The sequence below is a fragment of the Ammodytes marinus genome (genome assembly GCF_949987685.1).
Source record: "Ammodytes marinus genome assembly, chromosome: 15".
Classification (NCBI taxonomy): domain Eukaryota; kingdom Metazoa; phylum Chordata; class Actinopteri; order Uranoscopiformes; family Ammodytidae; genus Ammodytes; species Ammodytes marinus.
Genome location: NC_137219.1, coordinates 6,437,127 through 6,456,929, shown reverse-complemented (window position 1 = coordinate 6,456,929; position 19,803 = coordinate 6,437,127). Strand labels below are relative to the sequence as shown.

Here is a 19,803-nt window from a genome sequence, read left to right as displayed (position 1 = left end):
CAAACAGGCGAATATTTTTTCTCATCAGAGAGGCTGCATTTTTTTTTCGAATACCAAATTACAGACTAAAATCAAGGCTAACGAAGCATGGAGGCAGCGTCTAAAAGAGGTAAACACACCTCGAAGACATACGTTGACTGTTAACACTGAGCTAACTTCTGCTATTATTCTGCTAAATACAAACATAGTCATGAAGCTAATAATGTACACAACGTTCACAGTCTGTGGTTTGAGAGTATGCGTGTGTGTGTGTTGTGTTTTTGCCAGGTGTTTTAAATCACCTGAGCCTGCTGGAGGTTCAGGCGAGAAGCCGTAAGACTCGACCCCGGCAGCGGAGTCGAGTGGAGGAGCTAAATGCTAAAGTGGCAGCGCTGACGGAGCAGAGAGACCGGCTCAAGGCAGAGATACACACACATCAGGTAGAACTAGAGGACAGATTAGATGATTAAAAAGTCTATAGTACACCTATGATGCAAACAACATTTGCAAATGATATGCAACTGATGCACTGAAAGTCACTCAGTTTGAGGTTTATTAGGTATATCTGACTGAAACTAGTTACATCAGCTCCAGCTCCATCTTCACCACTGCTGTTTTATAACTAAGTAGTAGCCTACTACTGTGCACAATTTCAACTTTGATGTACTTGTTGGTACATTTCAGAGGATTATATTGCACGTTTTGCCTGACAGCGTTTAACATTTAAAAAGGCAGAGATAAAGTATGCAAAATAAAACCGAATGTTAATTAAATTGAATACTTTTCGTTGAATAAAATAACTTGCTTGCAATAGAATACTGTCTATTATTGTCTACTATCACCAAACATCACTGGCCTCTAGTGCTCGAAATCCCTGCAGCCAGGTTCATAAATACTACAAAAAGACTTCCCAGAAGAGTGGAGGCTGTTATAGCAGCAAATTGGTGTTAATGGTTTTGGTGTATCGACAGCGCCCTCGGCACCTCACTGAGCACATTGGATTGACCTCACTAACTTTATTTGTAACCTGCAGAAACTGAAAGAATCTATGGACAAACGTGACAAAGGAGAAGATGAGGAAATGGATGAAGACTCTGAAAACTCCAAACTACTGCGTCTAATGGCCAGACATTCCCAACTGAAAGACCTTCTACAGGCTCATGACATCATAGGTACTAACCACAAATTGTTTTATCCACACAATAACTATATATTTTTGACATATATTTTCATGAATGCCATCTAAATAACATATATATATCTGTTTTATTCAACACTAGGTGGGTACAACGTCATAAAGACTCTTGAGAGAGAGGGAGTGTGTGTGTCTCTGGCGACGGCCTACGACGGTGTCTACTTAGAAACCTACAACATGGAGATCGACCTGAAGCGAAAGTTGAGGATCAGTCGTCATAACATCCCTCCGTTCATTCCTGTGAGCAGCCTGGCTGAACAGTACGACATGCACACAGACATAAGGACTTTTCTGGATGTCCTCAGTCAACATCTCAATGCCTTTGCTGGGCGCAAGCAGCAGCTGAAGCTTCTTAAGGTGACAGACTTTGCTTTGTGTGTGTGTGTGTGTGTGTGCGCATGCGTGCGTGCGTGTGTGCACTTGTGGAAGTGACTAGCACCCATCAAATATAAAACAATCAGACTGACGTGTGTTTCTGCACATACATAGAAAGTTGACAAATGTTAAACAGCATGTTTTAATCAGTACTGTAGCTGTATACCAGTTGTAATTTTACATGTGGTGAAATGTATTACAATTATAATTTTAATTGGATTTTATTATCAATATTTAAGAGTTTAAAATGTATGTACAGTATATATAAATCCTTGTAGAAAAACACACTGACTCCATCCTCCTATTTGTTTACAGGAACTCCATACGTCGGTGGAAGTGATGGAGAGTAACGTTTTGTGTTCCATACTGGTGATGATGTTCATCGTGCCGACAACAAAGATGGCTGTCCTCTGCACGCTCGACTACAGCGACCACACCAGATGTCTTCCCACACGAGTCCAGCTCGACTGTGAAGGTAGGAACACATAGCTTTGTATCCGCACCAGCACAAGGAGTGTATTCTTACCCCAAAGCAGTTAACTGTGTGGACACAATGGGCGATGGAAGAGCTTAACATTCCTTTTGCTACACATAAGCAAAATCACCAACTATAATTCTATGGCTCTAGCCACATGAATGTAGGTGAGGATTTTTTGGATTTTCTCCTTGTAAAATCATTATAAATATACACTTTTTTTTAGGGCAACCCTTTAGGTTCTGGCAAACTGTGATTTCACTATTTCCTCATAAAAGGGAAAGGAAAACAAAATATCAAACTTTACATATTCAAATGTAGAATATTTCCCTCTAACAAATATGTTGATGTGGGAAATGTGAAAGAGCATCATTTCCTTTTAAACATTTGAATTATTTAAATGTTTGTTTTGTTTTTTGCAGAGAAGACGCTTCCTGATTCTCCCAAGTGGAAGAAAAACTGCAGCCTTCTCATGGAGGTTCCTGTGCACAAAGCTTTAGATACCATGAGGAAGATGGAGACAATAGTGTAGTTTTACAGATAAATAACTAAACAAAGCATTTCCACAATAGCATATGTACATAGTTAGTTACATAGTTAAACTTTCTTGAGTTCATCTATGGAGGTTCTTCTAGTATTTGCATGTTGCTCTTGTCCTTGAGCTTTTCTATGAACTCTGTCACCCTCTTGTGTAGCGCTTCCCTCTGAAACTGCCTCAGCCTCTCCGTTTCCTCCCGGGCTTCCCGCTGTTGCCTGGCCAACTCTTTCTCTGATATCGAGTCAATAGTTGCAATCTTTTTCATCTGCATTAGAGATAGGCTGCCATGGATGTTGCCTCTGTGCCTCACTGAACCGGTTACTTTGACAGACAGCGGTGGCGCCGATATCGACCGATTCTGCTCCACCAGTTCAACTCCTTTGTCGTCATACTGGCATTTGCTGGAATACGATCTCCTGCCGTCGGATGTTTGAATACTCCTGAAGTGAGTTTGTGAATTTTTCAGTTCCCCAATTTCCTTCATTGCGATGTTGACTGTAGCTTTAGGCTCACAGACTTTCACCATCAGCACTTTTCTCTGTTGGGTTATCAGCGAGTCTCTTCTTTGCTGAAGCCTTTTGCGACTGTATCTGTACTGTTTGTCCAACATGTTTAGCTTACGCTGTAGATCTCTTTCCTCCTTTTGGTTAAACACTCTCAGATCCCTCTGCAGTACAACGGACATCCTGAAACTTTGATCCATTATATATAAAGGCTGGAGGAAGAAAATATGTGTTTTAAAGTGGTTTCCTTGCCTTATTCGGTCACTTTTTTTAAATTAAAGTTGTACATTTCTTACCTTATTCGAGTGCACTGCAACGTCTCCTAGAGCTCTGTGTTGTACAGGTTTGTAATGTTTTGCTATGTCGGTCTCTGTGTATGTAATATAATAGCCTATTGTATTTGATATGAAGTGTATGTGGTTGTTGAAAACTGCAAGTCATTGTGTACTGTCACATTCCTTGGAGATTACATTTCAAAATGCCAACAAGATGAGGGCATGGGGATTCTTGCAGGTTATGCCGTTAATAAATATAAGTGAGTCCCTTGTTCAAAGTATTTTGAGAATGTGTTTTCCTTGTCATTAAATGCAGAATTTTCTCACATAAATCTTTAACTTTTTGGGGTCTAACTTGTGATTTAGGTTGTGCTTATTGCAATATTTATATCCTAATAAAATAACTTCTAAAATATAAACTAATTTCAGTTTTCCTTAATAAATCTAAATCATTTTCTATAGCAAAGGTGGTCATTTCTTAAACTTTTCATTTGTAATGGTAAATCGCCACACACACAAAAACTATAGAGTATCAAATATCGTAAACCAAACCAACTTGCAAATGTGATTCGATTATGTAAAAGATGTGGAGGGACTGAACAAGGAAAAACACTGATACACAAAGGCTTACAACATCACCCACCACATGCTTCATTTAGATCTGGAACTAAGTAGCCTATACTGTATATTACTGATGAATAATTCTCTCCAGACTACATAAGCAAAGGTGGGAAACAGAATTGGACAGTGAAATCTCTTTTTGAAGGATCATCATCGACACTCAATAGTTTGAAAGACTTTTCCTTGAAGAATTGTGAGGTTTTTCATAACCCTTAAAAATCGAAAACAAACTGCAGTTCAAAACCTATGGTGGAGAATGTTATGGAAATTAATATACTGTAATAATCATAATATTACAATCATGCATGGGCTTGGTCTCCTCCTGCAGCTTTTCTAGACTGATGTTCAGCCACCACCACTAAAAATTATAATTGTTGAGTGTATAATTGTGCAGTATCCCTTTAATACTCCTTGTCCCATACCAAGAGAAAGCCTGCCCCTCTGGTAGTTTGATCCCTCCCGCGCCAAACTGAACTGCGGTGTGGAAGATGGCAAAACTAAACTTCCCAGAAACTAGTACAGTCATCTCAAGGCTGACGAACTGTTGACACCTCCGTCTGGTAAGTTTATTCGGCTATTTCTTTATTTGATGCTTGAACATAATTTACAAGGAACCGAGCGATTAACTGTCAAATTAGCAGCTACTTTACGACGCTGAAGTTGGCAGCTGATTCGCAGCAGCCGATTCGGCAGTTAAGGAAAAGTTAAGGGATTCTTAAGGAGCAGCGGAGCGACTGATTCTCCGTTGTTTAACCTCCTAAATCGCCGCGGTAAAGCCACATTAATTAGTCTAGATTATCTAAGAGAGTCTAACCATTCTTTAAAAACAGTTTAAAATTGATGTAACCTTTATTAAGTTTGTTTAAAAGAAAGAGAGGGGAGATTTCACTGCTTTTTTTTTGCATCTGGACCACATTAGAACTGGTCCTGATTGAAAACCACTGCACCTAGACTCTTCAAATCTGGACTAGAATATCACAGAGAGGCTATACATGATAGAAAACATAGTTTCTGATTTGTGAAACTTTTTTTCTATTTGTGAAAATGCAAAGAATGCACATTTCAATGGTTTTTTGGGGTCCAGACCACATTAGAACTGGTCCTGATTGAAAACCACTGCACCTAGACTCTTCAAATCTGGACTAGAATATCACAGTGAGGCTATAGATTATAGAAAACATAGTTTCTGATTTTTGAAACTTTTTTTCTATTTGTGAAAATGCGTATATATGTCTATGATTGCTGTGCAAGTTACACGTAACGTAATCCTGGAACTTGACTGACCTCGGTCATCTCAGTACTAAACTTCTGAACTAATGCAACAGCTTCCTCTTTTCTGTCTTTTACTTCTCCGTCTGATGTTTTCTTACTTTCTCTTCTTCTAAATAGTTTTGTTACTTCTCACACACCACGCGATCAACTCTCTGGGGCTATTTAGATGCATGCATTGAATTTGATTAGGTAGCTGGATAATGATGGTAAAATATTGATGTAGGGCCTAATGTACCATAGTTTATTTTGTAAGATTGTACAGCCAAATTGCCCAAAATATATATATTTTAACAGTAATACCAACAGTAGCCTATAATAAAATATTTTTTCAGTCTATAATTAGCTATGTTTTTGGAGATTTTCGGGGGGAGTTGTGGGGACTAAACACTAGTATTTTTGTGTTGTGTTATCATAAATGAAGATAAAATGTTGTTTTATGTAATAAATTGGGCTTTTGGAGTTGCTTGCTGTTGCTTTTTACAATTAGTAACAATTGTATCTTTTTTCTGACAAATCACAGCTGCTGCTGCTACTACTGGGACTGTTAAATGCATCTCATCTTGCAAACTGGAAGATTGTTACTGAGAAGCTCCCACCAGACAGTGCGTGTTTCAAACAGCAGAAGTACATGCTTGGATATAGAGCGACTTCAGGTTGAATTGTTGTTGTTTTTTCAGTTTCTTGACTAAATCTTACCATTATCACATATTTTTCTTTAATTTATGGGTGTGGCACAAGTCTTGCTCTAGCTTTGCTGAGATGATGCGAGCAGTGTGCGTTGATGTCCCAGGAGGACCTGAGAATTTGCTGCTGAGGACCGTCCCCAGACCTAAGCCTAAAGATGGAGAAGTCCTTATTAAAGTTCATGCAGCTGCACTTAATAGGGCGGACTTACTGCAGGTAACATATAATACACACAAAGCACAAGTACCACAATCCCCTTTATACTGTCCTGCTATCATCATCCTTTATTGTATGTACATTTGAGATAATGGCATTTAGAGATTGTTGATAGGAGAAATAGACAAAATGTTGTAAAATAAACATCTACATTCTATTTACATTTCGGACTTTTTATTGTATGAAAGAAAACATATCATGGAAGTAATATAGCCTAATATCTCAAGATGGACAAGTGATTGAAAGGACTATGTTTTTGCCTGCTGTGTCTCTCCTCAAGTAAAATGAAGCCATCCTGATTCTGAAACAAAATCATCTCATAAACTGCAATCATTTTACTTATTTTTCTGTTTTCCACAGAGGCGAGGGCTGTACCCCCCTCCCCCAGGTGAGAGTGACATCATAGGCCTAGAGGTAGCAGGGACCGTGGACTCTCTGGGCCCCGGGGTGCAGAGCGGCTGGAGGCCAGATGACAGGGTGATGGCTCTGCTCTCTGGAGGAGGATATGCAGAATATGTTGCTGTGCCCGAGGAGCTGCTCATGCCCGTTCCCCCAAACCTCACACTCTGCCAGGCAGCCGCCATACCAGAGGCCTGGCTCACTGCCTTTCAGCTTCTGGTGTTCGTGGGTAAGTTAAAGCAACCCTTTTAGCCCTTCAGCAGAGTGTTGCTGCCACCAAGACAAACAATGCTTTTTATTATTCCTGTGTCTTTTCTTTTATGTTATACAATTGCTTTAGAAATTAAAAAATATTTGTCAAAAAAATATATTTTATAATTTGAGCCCTTACATAACATATTATAGAAGCCTACACACCATTTAATACTTCATCATAAAAATTAAATAACATGAGTAGTTTCTGGACAAATAGAGAGGGCTACTCAACAAAACTACTACAAAAAACTAAATAAATACAAGTTAATCTAGATAAGTAAATGTGTAAGTATTATTTTCTTTGAATTCCAACTTAATTTCACACAAAATCCCCCTGTTCCCTCGTCATATATTTAACAACTGGGCCAATATTAAATTATGTGTCTTGTTGCCCTCTGTCCTCACTCTTCCACAGCCCAGGTGAAGGAGGGAGAAGTGGTGTTGGTTCATGCCGGAGCCAGCGGTGTAGGAACAGCTGCTGTTCAGCTGGTTGGTCTGTTTGGTGCAGTGCCTGTCGTCACCGCGGGGAACCCAGAAAAACTCAAGATGGCTGAAAATCTGGGTGCAGCAGCTGGCTTCAACTACAAAGAGGAGAGCTTCACACAGGGAGTTCACAACTTCACAGGAGGTGAGTGTGTGCCTGTAAATGTGTAGACAGTTCACTGTGCCTTAAGGCCAGGACACACCGGCCCGATAATCGCCGTCGTAGAGTCCTGAGGGGGCGGGGACACAAATCTGTTTGGTGTGTGCCGTGAAATCGGTCGTCGTAGATGTCGTTGGGCTTCGCTGTTATGGACACACTAGTCCGACTACCCGAAAATGGAGACTGCCGATTCAGGGAGCTCCAGTCTTCCCGTCGCGGCCGAAAAAGTGCAAAGAACACACCAAACCGACTGCTGACTTTCCGTACGCTCTGCGGGACGTAATGTCTCCATAACAGCAGGCGGCGCTAATCTGTATTGTGGCCCGAAAAAATACGGAAGCCGGAAATGATGGGACAGCTCTCTAGACCATAAACATAGATAGAAATACGTAGCCTATTTATATTTATGGAACATAAAGAGCACCATTTTTAGCAGAGAGTGTCGAGCATGGTGTGTCGAGCAGTCAACAAGGGTTGATGCATGTGAGTACTCGCTGAACGAAACAAACAAACACATTAAAACGATGGCTAACTGTTGTTAGCTGTTTGTGCTACCCTCCTCACTTCCGGGCTTCACTGATTCGCTAGCCCTCCACAAATCAAATTGCTCCAACTGAAAGACTGCCCGCTCAAAAGAAGCCTGACGATTATCGGACACACCGGCCCAATAATCGCCGTCGGAGAGGCTGAAGGGGGCGGGGACACAAATCTGTTTGGTGTGTGCCGTGAAATCGGTTGTCGTAGATGTCGTCGGGCAGTCTTTCAGTTGGAGCAATTTGATTTGTGGAGGGCTAGCGAATCAGTTAATTTTTAGTTTTTTTTACTGGCTCAATATAGGCCCCTGATCTTTGAAGCCCCCGAAAAATGTTATTTCTGAAAAAAAAACAGATATCAGAGGCCTTTCATTCGTCAGTACATTTTTGTTATTTTTTAAATAACATTGTTTGGGGCTACGAAGATCAGGGGCCTATATTGGGCCATCAAAAAATACAAACGGGAAAAAATTCCCGAAGCTGACTGGATTTTTTAAACATGTACATTTCTTCTTTCTGCTTTTTGGTCATTCTGTGTCTATAAATTATTCCAGAAAACAGTACTAAATAGCTTACATAGGAGTTGATTTAGCATTAGTTTTCTTCTCAAAGTGCACCAGATTGATGAATTTTACTTTAACATTTAAAAAAAAAATTCCAGGGGAGCATTTCCCCGGACCCCCCTAGAAGGTCCAGGGTCCACGACACAGTCTCCCAAATTCATGTGAAAAACATTGTGTGTGTGCATGTTTATTAAGACTCGTTAGACCAGGGGTTGTGTTCAAGTACGCGTAATGATTTGGTCATTCATCAATAGAAACATTGTGTTGTTATCTGGCTCAGAGAGGGACCAGTCACTCATACGTTTTGGACTATATAGAAACATAGCTTTGTTTGTATTGTAAGACCGCCTCTCAGAGGGCCCATCAGGACTTCCTGTATAGGGGCCCAGAATTTGGTGCAACACCCCTGTTGCAGCCGTAGTAGCACGCATTGCAGCTAATGAGAAACTACATATAGATTTTTTTGTTCCAAACTTTTCTAATTGAAATATAAAAACAGAAGCAAATTAGAATAAACATGGCCGCAGGTTTAAATGTAAAAGGATTATTCTACATTTGTCCCTGTCAACACATTTTAATATTATTTTATATTTATTTAAATCTTTTTGTGAAAGAATGGAGCTCTATGGCAAGATATACACGGCTTTGGCTTCAAAGACAATACTTTTTCAAAATCAATTGATTTTTGGTTTTTGTTGAGTGGAAGAAAACATGTAGAATATCACCAGTTATCCCTTTATAGTTAATAATGAACTGCAATTCCAATTTCATAGGCAAGGGAGCAAACGTCATCCTGGACTGCATCGGAGGGCCTAACTGGGAGCAGAATGTGAACTCTTTAGCCACGGACGGCCGGTGGGTGCTGTATGGCACCATGGGAGGCCGGAGAGTTGAGGGAGATCTGCTGGGAAAATTGCTCTCCAAGCGAGGACACTTACTCAGCAGCCTCCTCCGATCTCGCAGTCTCCAGGTGAGAAGAAAATGTATCTATCTATCTATCTATCTATCTATCTATCTATCTATCTATCTATCTATCTATCTATCTATCTATCTATCTATCTATCTATCTATCTATCTATCTATCTATCTATCTATCTATCTATCTATCTATCTATCTATCTATCTATCTATCTATCTATCTATCTATCTATCTATCTATCTATCTATCTATCTATCTATCTATCTATCTATACATACATTCATCCTGTGTGTCGGGTGATAGGGCGAACTCTCTCTGTAGTTCGGAAGTTTTCCCAAATTGGGCAATTTGCAAGTTAGTTATGACACAACTATGGTATTTGTATTTCTGTAACGAAGCCAGATGTTTCACTTTGCATTTCCCCTTCACAGTACAAAGCCGACCTGGTGAAAGCTTTCTCATCCAGGGTGTTACCACATTTCTCGGAGCAGCCCGCCTCCCTAAGGCCAGTGATTGACAGCTCGTTCAACATGGACGACATAGCAGACGCTCACAGACACATGGAGGCCAACAGGAACACGGGGAAGATTGTTATTAATGTAATTTCACAGAATCAGGAAACTCAGTGATGAATAGCTATTAAAAGTAATGTAACATCACTGTGATTTATATCAAGGCACAGTGTTATTGTTTTTTACTGTATTTCTTGCCCAATTGTTGATCATGATTTTACATTTGCCTTAACCACCAATAGTCCAGTATGATTTTTTTACCATGTTTTTACTCCAGTGTTATAATAGTGATAATTGTGATTGTGATAATAGTTTGGGATATTAAGAATAGCTGTGTACAGGTGAAACTCGAAAAATTAGAATATCGTGCAAAAGTTCATTTATTTCAGTAATTCAACCTAAATTGTGAAACTAATATATTATATAGACTCATTACATTCAAAGTGAGATATCTCAAGCCTTTATTTGTTATAATTGTGATTATTATGGTTTACAGCTTATGAAAACCCCAAATTCAAAATCTCAGAAAATTAGAATATTACATAAAATCAATACAAAAAGGATTTTAAATACAGAAATGTCGACCCTCTAGAAAGTACAATCATGCATATGTACTAAGTACTTGGTTTGGGCCCCTTTTGCACAAATTATTGCCTAAATGCGGCGTGGCATGGATGCTATCAGCCTGTGGCACTGCTGAGGTGTTATGGAAGCCCAGGTTGCTTTGATAGTGGCCTTCAGCTAGTCTGTATTGTTGGGTCTGGTGTGTCTCATCTGCCTCTTGACAATACTCCATAGTTTCTCTATTGGGTTCAAGTCAGGAGAGTTATCTGGTCAATCAACACAGTAATACCATGATTAGTCAATCAGTTACTCGTGGTTTTGGCACTGTGGACAGGTGTCAAGTCTTGCTGGAAAAAGTAATTCAGCATCTCCATAAAGCTTGTCAACAGACAGGAACATTTTTGATTTTGAATTTGGGGTTTTTATAGACAGTAACCCATAATAATCACAATTATAACAAATAAAGGCTTCACATATCTCACTTTGAATGTAATGAGTCTATATAAGATATTATTTTCACCTTTAAAGTTGAATTACTGAAATGAATTAACTTTTGCACGAAATATTCAAATGTTTCGAGTTTCACCTGTAAATCTTTCCAAATCACAATGATAATCCTCTCCACAGATATCACACAAAATACTGTAACATACGATATTATATTAAATCATTAAAAGCACTTGTAGTTGCATTATTTTAACACATTTTTATTATAGGCCTATCATTTGATTTTTTAGCTTTTGCTGTAATTTGTCTGTCGTTTTCTTCTATCAATTATTGTTTTGATGAAGATCTGAACTGTCCACTACACTTTTACAAGATAAGTTCCAGAACCAGAGTAGGATTATGACCTAGGGGCACACTTTACATTTTTTAAACACTTTAACCATTTCTATGTATCAATCTTTATCCTCTGTGAACTATTTATTTTGAAACTCATATGTTTTATTCTTTATTCCAAATTAGCCTTTTAGCTTAAAATGATAAATACAAACCTACTCCTTTTACGTAATTAACTAATAATAAATAAACAAAGGCTTTAAAACGCGAGCGAGCGCGCGCCAACACATAGACATAATAAAAAGGATTTTTTTATTATGTTTATGCGCCAACCAACATAGACACGTGACCTCATATGATTCCTTCCTTCCTGTCTCAAACTTCCGTCCCCTCCAGTTCGTGAGGGTGGGAGAAGTTAAAAAAGATTGGAGAAAAATAAGCCTGTGTCGGCTTTAATTCATGGAACACACTTTATAACACAACCTTAGGACACATTTTGGACTCTATGATTCGACGGAAAACAACGTAATTTCTTTGTCCAGTGCGTAAGTTTGAACTTAGAACTTCCTCCGCGTGAAGCTAAAGTCATGTAGCAGTTTGTCTGTCTGTCTGTCTGTCTTGACTTTACCTTGTAGGGTTTCCGCGAAGTCAAAGTAAACCTAGCTATATAGATTAACAAACATATGTGTGTAGTTCTTATGTAAATAGGGAAGTGTATTGACTCAATTGTCATGTATTGTGGTTTATTTGTTAACTTTTTCTTCAACTTTAGAGCCATTCAAGGAACTTCACGTGTCTGTTTGCACTCAGGAAATTATGTCAGGTATTTGCATTTGAAACATTTGTTTTTAATGTCACAGCCGCCATATCCTGAATCATGGAGGACCCAAACCGGCCTCAGCGTAAAATGTCAACAGCAGGAGACAGCTTGTACAAACTCATGGGCCTGGAGAAAGGAGCAACTCCAGATGATATAAAGAAGGCATATAGGTGGGTGAAATGAAATTTATTTTTTAATGAGGCCTTTAAAGGACAATGGGATTTATTGTAGAGGTGCATTTTCAGTAAACTTAGTAGTATTGACTGTGTGTAGGAATTCCAAAAATGTATTAGTAAAGTTTTACAATTCCTCAAACAGATAGGCTAAATGTTTGCATGCTGGAAGCAGAACATAAGAATTTAAACAATGTTTAGAAAAGTGAATCTTGGTTACTTAAATTTCGCACATTTTTCAGTCACTTTAGAGTTCATTCAGTGTTTTTTGTGTGTCCGATGTTTAAGTAAGACATGACAGGGATTCTGTGGGTCCTTTTTATAAAGAGTCAAATCCAATAATCAGAATTCTAGGGTTTAAATTCTCTAAAACTGTCTTGAATCAGATTATGAGAGGTCTTAATGTTTTCATTATAAAGTAAATGTTACTTTTATAAAGTGTCTTTAAATTTGAAACTTTTTAATATCTTTTGGGGAAAAAATTTGTTTTGATCATACATAAAACCAACATAGGATTCAATGTGTACACAGTGCTATGTTTGAGTGGAATTTCTGTCATAACACACGGTCACATGTTAACATTGCCGGTATCTGGGGGCGCCGTTAGCTCAGTTGGTAAGGCGTCACCCTCCCGGGCCGGGCCCAGCAGCAGCCCCGGGTTTGATTCCCGCCCGCGGTCGTTCTCTGCATGTCACTCCCCTCTCTGCCCCATTTCACCTCTGTCTCTCTGCACTATCAATAAAGCATAAAAATGCCCAAAAAATATCTTACATTTTTATTTTTTTTTAAACATTGCCGGTATCTTTGTTTGAAAATATCCTTTCTACACTCTAACCTTTTCACTGACACCTCACTTAAGCCAATTGGAGCTCCCATGTCCTGTACACTAGCCAATGAGAGTCCGCGTTTAATGTTCAGGTGTGCACAGAGTGGGCAATAATTATTATCTGTGCAAAAACACAGGGCCCAACGCTGGTTATAGCTGTATGGAAACAAAGTTATGATGCTAATATTACTCAAGTATCTAAATCTCTGTCACTTGTTACCAGGAAACTAGCGTTGAGGCATCACCCCGATAAGAACCCGGACAACCCAGAAGCTGCTGAGAAGTTCAAGGAGATCAACAACGCCAACTCCATCCTCAGTGACGAGAACAAACGGAAGATTTATGACGAGTATGGCTCCATGGGCCTGTATGTGGCCGAGCAGTTTGGGGAGGAGAGCGTCAAATATTACTTCCTCATGTCCAAGTGCTGGTTCAAGGTGAGAAGTGTGGGTCGTGGTTTCAAAAGAAACCAGTTTGTTAACACTGCCATACTGAGAAATACAGAGAGATTTTTAAGGAGCTGATAGGCCTTATCAACTTTGTGTCAGCTCGTTCGGTGATGCCTGGAATGTAACCAACATTAATTTTCATGAAAATGTTACGCACAATATCTTTTAATGACAAAAAAGCCCAGGCACTCAAGGCTAGTAACAGAAATAAAAAACAGACCTATAATTAATATGGCACATTTAAGGTAACCCCTCACCTCTTTTTAATTGAATTAGAATTGAATTAATTTAGTTAGATTTAATAAACTTTGGCACATTATAACTCATATATTCTAACATGTATTCCCTCTCTTTTGTGTTCAGGCGCTTGTGGTGTGCTGTGGTATTTTCACCTGCTGCTGCTGTTTGTGCTGCTGTTGTTTCTGCTGTGGGAGATGCAAATCGTCGGTAGATGACGAGCAGTTCGCCTACATGGACCCTGAAGACCTGGAGGCAGAGATAAGGGAACATGATGCAGGTGAGGGACTTTGCTCTTTTGGATTCACTTCATCTTGTAAAGATAAACATAGAATAACTTCCTACTGCTCACATTAAAAAAAAAAAACAGTCCAAAGTCTGCAATATCACATGTTGCATTGTGTGGTAGATGTGTGCCTGCATGAGAATGATGAGATATCATGTAAGATTACATTTAAGAACTGAAACTAAAAGCTGTTTTTTTTCCCCCCTCGCTATCGTGTGTCTCAAATCTTTCGTGTTTCAATGTTTGCATTTTACAAATTCAGTTGGTTCTTTTACAGGGAAGTGTCATTGTTTTACATTGTATTGTCTAAATTAGGAAGTACTTTTTTGGAGCGGACATGTGTTAGTGCAAGTTTTTTTTCTTGTGCATCCTTTTTTTTTTTTTACGATATTTTTTGGGCATTTTTATGCTTTATTGATAGTGTAGAGAGACAGAGTTGAAATGGGGCAGAGAGGGGAGTGACAACGACCGCGGACTGGAATCGAACCCGGGTCCGCTGCTGGCCGAGGCCCATGGAGGGAACGCTCTACCAACTGAGCCAAGGGCGCTCCCTCTTGTGCATCTTTAACTGAATCAAATGTCCACTGTGATTCGTAATGGCAATAAAACTTTGCTGGAAAGTAAATCAAAATGTAAAAGCGAACAGAGAAACTTTGAAGCAGATATTGAAGTTGTAAGATTTTCAATAGGCAACTTATTGTCAGAATGGTCGGACTGGGTCCATGGACTGGGTTGGTGTTTGTTAGATCTTAGAGATTATAGTGAATAATTAAGGAGATTGAAAGGACTAGTTCCACCGTTTGGAAAATCCCCTTTGTTGCAGAGTTAAATTAGGAAATCGATGCAACTCTTAACAACACCCACAAGCTAAGAAATAATAATGTCACTGCAAGCAAATAGTAACGCTTTAAGAAACTTAAAATTATTATTTATTTTTTACATTTCGTACGGATAAAAGACATGAGAAATAGGTCAGCATTTAAGCTGCTGATAGGTGGGTGTTGTGGTGTCGATCTTCTCATCTGACACAGTGAGCTGAGTCATTTTGTGAGGAAGGAGAAGCGTGCTTTTTTTTATATTAAAAAGAGAAAAAAAAATGCTCAGTGTTTCATTTTGTTCCACAGCAGGAGACCATGTAATAGTTATTCAGCCGAGCCCGAGCTCCGCCACTGACACTTCAGGTGAAGCTGTCGGCTCCTCAGGTAAAAGGTCACCTGTCCGGCCGAACGCCTCTCTGTGCTGCTTGACTTACCCAGCAGAACTCAGACAGTGGACCAGTTCATAATTTGGCAGCTTCTAACACCCACTGCTGGTCCTAAAACGTGGACTGTGTATTTGCCATATCGTGCACTAACATTTTAACTGTATTAAAACCTCCCACTTACAAGAACAAATTAATCATAAATTACTCATTTATAACGTTCAGTCTATCTTTTGGTCATTCGATGTTCTTTTTACAAAAGGATAATAAAATACAAAAAATTTAAAGTATCCGTTTTTGACCCTAATAAAGAAAAACACCTTGTATTTAATTTTTTTAAATTTGAAAACAAAAATCAAATAACCGCAATTTTGTTCTTTAATATCTGTGAAAATAAAATTGAATAAACAAAGGATATACTGACCAATAACTTATCACTGTTGATTATTGTATCACTGTTGATAAGAGCACAGTTGAAATAATTGTATACTAAAGCAAAATATAAAGAGCAGTCGTTCTCACAATGATTTATCTTACAAGTTAAAAGTATATTTCTTAATGTCTTAACCTTTTTTTACTCCACATTTGGAAGTAGTGAAAGGAAAGTTCATTAGACAATAAGTTTGAGAACTGCTGATCTTGAGTGATGGTGCTTTATGGAAAATACCCCCCAAAAAATGTAAACATGTCTTAATTGAATGCTTTTTATGCTGCTTGTTCCATCCAAAGCGGTTGTTTTGCTTTTGCATCCATTGTCCTGCTTCTCATTGCTGTTGAATCTATGAACTAATGCAAAGTGTTTTATGTCTCCTTGAGCAAGATTATTTCTATGTACTTGTCCCAGAGGACTATGGTTCTTTATTTTATATGAAGGGTTTCTACCATAGGTTTCTCCAGTATTTTAAGTAAAACATTTGCATTGTTTCTTCCTCCACGCTGCAACAACAAAAGCTATATTATTTTTATTAAAAAATATTTACTAGTTTTTATGTTTATTTCTTTATTTATTAGTGTGTGTATATACATATTTTATAATAAAAGTTTTATTGAGTTAGGCTCCAACTAACAATGATTTTAATTTAAAAAAAATTCAACAAATTATCACATTTCAGGAGCTGGAACCATTGAATGTTGGTGAACTCTTGTTTTGCTTGCTGAATGGCCTAAATCAATCTACTAATTGAATCTCGCTCAAACCACAACATGTTTCTCTTCACTTATCTCCATTTCAATTAAAGTTCTATTTTATTGTCGTTAAAAAATATTTTCTTCTTTCCCTCCTCCAGGTGAGAAATCACCGATTGTGATACAGCCTCATGCGACCAACGGCACCTTGGATTCAGCTGATGACTGAGTGAGTCCTACAGAGTCTGGACTGTGTCAATAAACCACGTCGTCCATCAGCCGCCGTATTGATCACTTTGAAAAATGGCTGAAGCTGAGTGTAGATTATAGGGTTTTTTCCTGTGGTTGTGTTCCTCACAGACTGGGACTGATTTTGATTGTGCCATATTTTTTTTTGTTTTGTAAAATTGCCAATGGGTTTGTCTTTGATCCAATCTTATATTTATTTTTAGCTTCTTAATAAATGTTAAAATATTGGGCACATGGGCAGTAGCTGAACTGCAGTGACACATGAAAAGGCCAAGCAGATCAAAGAATGGAATGATTGCTTTTCACATGCACTTTAATATCTCAAGTTCATGTTTAAGATCCTGATCCGCCACGATGGTCTGAGAGTTTTTAGTTTTTTTTAATGCAACATAATAAGGGTATTAAAGGCCAACCACTTGGAGTCATACGAAGTGTTCAGTCATGCTGCACTTATTGTAAAAAGGGCTTTTTAAAATGATGTAGATTAGGTATTCTTCATGCTGTATGTACAGTATATTGTAACAAAGCCAAACTGTGTATTTTTTTTTATGTTTGGGTGTCAACGTGTGTCCTCTGCACATAGAGCAGTAATAAAGTTTTACTGACGGGCGTTATCGGAATAATTCAACATTTTGGGAGAAACGTTTATTCACTTCATTTCTTAATGTTAGCTGGGATGACTTCGTATAAGATCCAATCATTGGACAACTCAAGGTGGTTGTGTAATTGCAGTGAAAATACTGTGAATTGATATTAAATCACTTTATATGTGTAACGTCAAGTTTATTCGCTTTAGATGAAATACTTCAGCAACTTGAAGGGTCAGTATACTTTCTACTTAGAGGCACAACATTGGATAGAAATACTTAGTTTTTGTTAAGTGATTATGAGTCGAAGGTTTGACTTTAACATTATTTACAAGTCGGAAACCAGTTACTCCGATATGACATGGACGCAGCTTTAGTTGTGGAGCTCGGAGGCATTTGGCTAAGCTCAAAGGGAAATAATCGAGACTGAATCTTTTGAAGAAGAAAAAAATCCTACTTTCCCAATTGTAATAACAACTTTGTTAACTTGAATGCTACTAATTGGATATCGTTAATAACGAATAACTCCGATATAACTTGAATGCAGTATTGGTTCATGGAGGTGCAGGGGGGAAAAGTTAGCCTGATGCAAAAAGGAACCTCTTGCGCAAATGTGTCATAACTATAAGGTGCATCCAACCTGCGTTATAGTTGGACACGCCCTGTGTTTAAGTAGTGACATATGGATAAACTGTTTGTTTTTAAATAGTTTCAGCACGTAACTCCCAGAATAACAACAGCTTGATGTTTATCTACAGATTAATAATAATAATAGATAAATGACATGTTTACATGATGTCGCCAGGCTAGCTGCTCCCCCCCCCTTTTACAGTCTTTAGTCAAAGCTAAATTTTATTTGTTTTGGCTCCAGCTCTGATAAAGCATATTTATATATTAAAAGTTTATTTATAGAGCGCATATCAAGATCATCCTTCACAAAGCCCTTCACGTTAAAATGAACAAACAAGCAAATACAAAAAACACATTTGACTCCGTAGTCCGCACTATATAGATCTATCTCGTGCCGCAAGAGGAACCGCTCTGAAGAGTTAACAAAGAAATAACAGCTGATGCTTCTAATAAGGCGAGAGTGAAATGCTGTCAAAGAATAAATTGCTTTTACCACTCGTTCTCCATCTTGTCAAAATTAAACATTAACTCGATTAAGAATTTAACAAGGATTTTAGTGATTTAAACAGTATAGTCTTGCATATAAAAACTTTACTATATTTAAACACTAGGCCTATAGTCTTACTCATGAATCGCATTTAGGTCTGGCACTCCTAAAATAAATTATATACGGGAAGACCTCTTAGTTTAAGCCACATCAAAGTGAAACGTTTTTTATTTCAAAGTTTGTGCCGTTTGTGAATATTTGTGACAAATCATACCCAGTGAACGGTCATATTGATAGATAATAGCCCATCGTGAACTTATGTTGCATTCTGTAATTTTATAGAAGGCTTCTCTAATAGCGTAAACGGCCAGGTCACATTACAAATATGTACAGTAAATCACATGGAGGAAGAACATCTTTGCAAAACGAGTCGGACCGAAGCCAGCCTAAAAGTAACGCACAGAAGTGACAGTGGTGTAAATCTACAAATCTAACTCTAACAAAGGAAGTGAATAAGCGTTTTCCCTCATTAAAATATACTTATTGTCAACTCGACGGGTGGTACTGTTTGCTGCTCCTGCACATCTGGGTGTGGGGGTAATTAACGTTAAGGTACGGCTAAATCTTCCACAAAAATAAATTGTGAATACACTTGACAATAATACAAACAAAAAGTGATCCATTCTGCAACAACACATATATAGTCATACGATTTGTTGTGTGAACCTGTTGACTTGCTCCAGATGATCCAGATGTGTCGAGACCTTTTTTGAAAATGATGCTCTCTGTGCTGTGCTCAATATATGAATCTTGTTTTTATGTGAATTCAGAGATATAAATATATTTTTGATTGGTTTTATGACAAATTGAGTGGATAATAACACCTTAAATTATGTCATCTTTCATCATGTTTACATTTTATTTTTGTATTCTTCTTCTGGGTTGTAGAAATGGTTCAGGAATAGTATATGTACATCATTTTTAGCATTTGATCTGTTGTTTTTTCTTGGACAACAGGATGACAGTCAAACAATATATTTATGAAAACAATTTAACTATCACAGAAATGTATGTAAATGTCAGTTGTCTATATTTTGTGTAACATAAATCATACTTGACACAACATCACAGAAGTGCCTGATACATTCACATTTATTTCAGCGATAAGGTGTTGAATGTTTAGTTGATGTTTTTTCAAATCAAAGATTATCATCTCAACATTCCTGGGTATTTTTTTTCTTTTAACTTCTTTATGTTTCCAAACTGTTTTTTTGTGTAAAAAAATTGAATGTTTGTCTAATCTAATAAACTTTGGTGACACTGAAAAATGTCATACAGTTTTGTCCTGTTTTTGGATTTGAACAGTTTGCTGCCATTGGCTCCTGTTGTGCTCCACCCCTGTCAGATAGATAACACCTATTAGAGCAGGTGG

General features: G+C 38.1%; 3 protein-coding genes across 6 annotated transcripts; all 3 read left to right on the top strand.

The window, feature by feature from the left end:
• Position 1: 1 nt before the first annotated feature.
• Positions 2 to 3,442, top strand: cenpo (centromere protein O). 2 transcript variants are annotated; one of them, XM_080042426.1, is made up of 6 exons: positions 2 to 109; positions 268 to 419; positions 1,013 to 1,151; positions 1,260 to 1,531; positions 1,865 to 2,024; positions 2,447 to 3,442. In XM_080042426.1, exons 1-6 carry the CDS (start codon positions 88 to 90, stop codon positions 2,554 to 2,556), a joined length of 855 nt encoding a protein of 284 aa, XP_079898552.1. In that variant the 5' UTR covers positions 2 to 87; the 3' UTR covers positions 2,557 to 3,442. The 2 variants fall into 2 exon arrangements, with proteins under 2 accessions (XP_079898552.1, XP_079898553.1); XM_080042427.1 differs by having other exon boundaries at positions 2,452 to 2,484.
• A 2,550-nt stretch (positions 3,443 to 5,992) lies between these two features.
• On the top strand, positions 5,993 to 10,986 carry tp53i3 (tumor protein p53 inducible protein 3; the record flags this gene model as incomplete). The annotated part of the gene is made up of 5 exons (XM_080042572.1): positions 5,993 to 6,133; positions 6,494 to 6,761; positions 7,203 to 7,415; positions 9,300 to 9,496; positions 9,877 to 10,986. 5 exons carry the CDS (start codon positions 5,993 to 5,995, stop codon positions 10,072 to 10,074), a joined length of 1,017 nt encoding a protein of 338 aa, XP_079898698.1. The 3' UTR covers positions 10,075 to 10,986.
• Positions 10,987 to 11,683: 697 nt separating this feature from the next.
• On the top strand, positions 11,684 to 19,690 carry dnajc5gb (DnaJ (Hsp40) homolog, subfamily C, member 5 gamma b). 3 transcript variants are annotated; one of them, XM_080042691.1, is made up of 6 exons: positions 11,684 to 11,842; positions 12,162 to 12,291; positions 13,344 to 13,557; positions 13,933 to 14,086; positions 15,217 to 15,294; positions 16,580 to 19,690. In XM_080042691.1, the coding sequence occupies exons 2-6, from the start codon at positions 12,179 to 12,181 to the stop codon at positions 16,645 to 16,647; spliced, it is 627 nt and encodes a 208-aa protein (XP_079898817.1). In that variant the 5' UTR covers positions 11,684 to 11,842; positions 12,162 to 12,178; the 3' UTR covers positions 16,648 to 19,690. The 3 variants fall into 3 exon arrangements, with proteins under 3 accessions (XP_079898817.1, XP_079898816.1, XP_079898818.1); XM_080042690.1 differs by having other exon boundaries at positions 11,684 to 11,846; XM_080042692.1 differs by lacking the exon at positions 15,217 to 15,294 and having other exon boundaries at positions 11,684 to 11,846.
• The last annotated feature ends 113 nt before the right edge of the window (positions 19,691 to 19,803 follow it).

Bases quoted from the DNA above. Each gene is read 5' to 3' on its own strand.
- cenpo (XM_080042426.1), top strand. From the start codon at position 88: ATGGAGGCAGCGTCTAAAAGAG. The intron at 110-267 runs GTAAACACACCT...TGTTTTTGCCAG, and splicing joins GGAGGCAGCGTCTAAAAGAG to GTGTTTTAAATCACCTGAGC. The intron at 1,532-1,864 runs GTGACAGACTTT...ATTTGTTTACAG, and splicing joins AGCAGCTGAAGCTTCTTAAG to GAACTCCATACGTCGGTGGA.
- dnajc5gb (XM_080042691.1), top strand. From the start codon at position 12,179: ATGGAGGACCCAAACCGGCCTCAGCGTAAAATGTCAACAGCAGGAGAC. The intron at 12,292-13,343 runs GTGGGTGAAATG...ACTTGTTACCAG, and splicing joins GATATAAAGAAGGCATATAG to GAAACTAGCGTTGAGGCATC. The intron at 15,295-16,579 runs GTAAAAGGTCAC...TCCCTCCTCCAG, and splicing joins TGAAGCTGTCGGCTCCTCAG to GTGAGAAATCACCGATTGTG.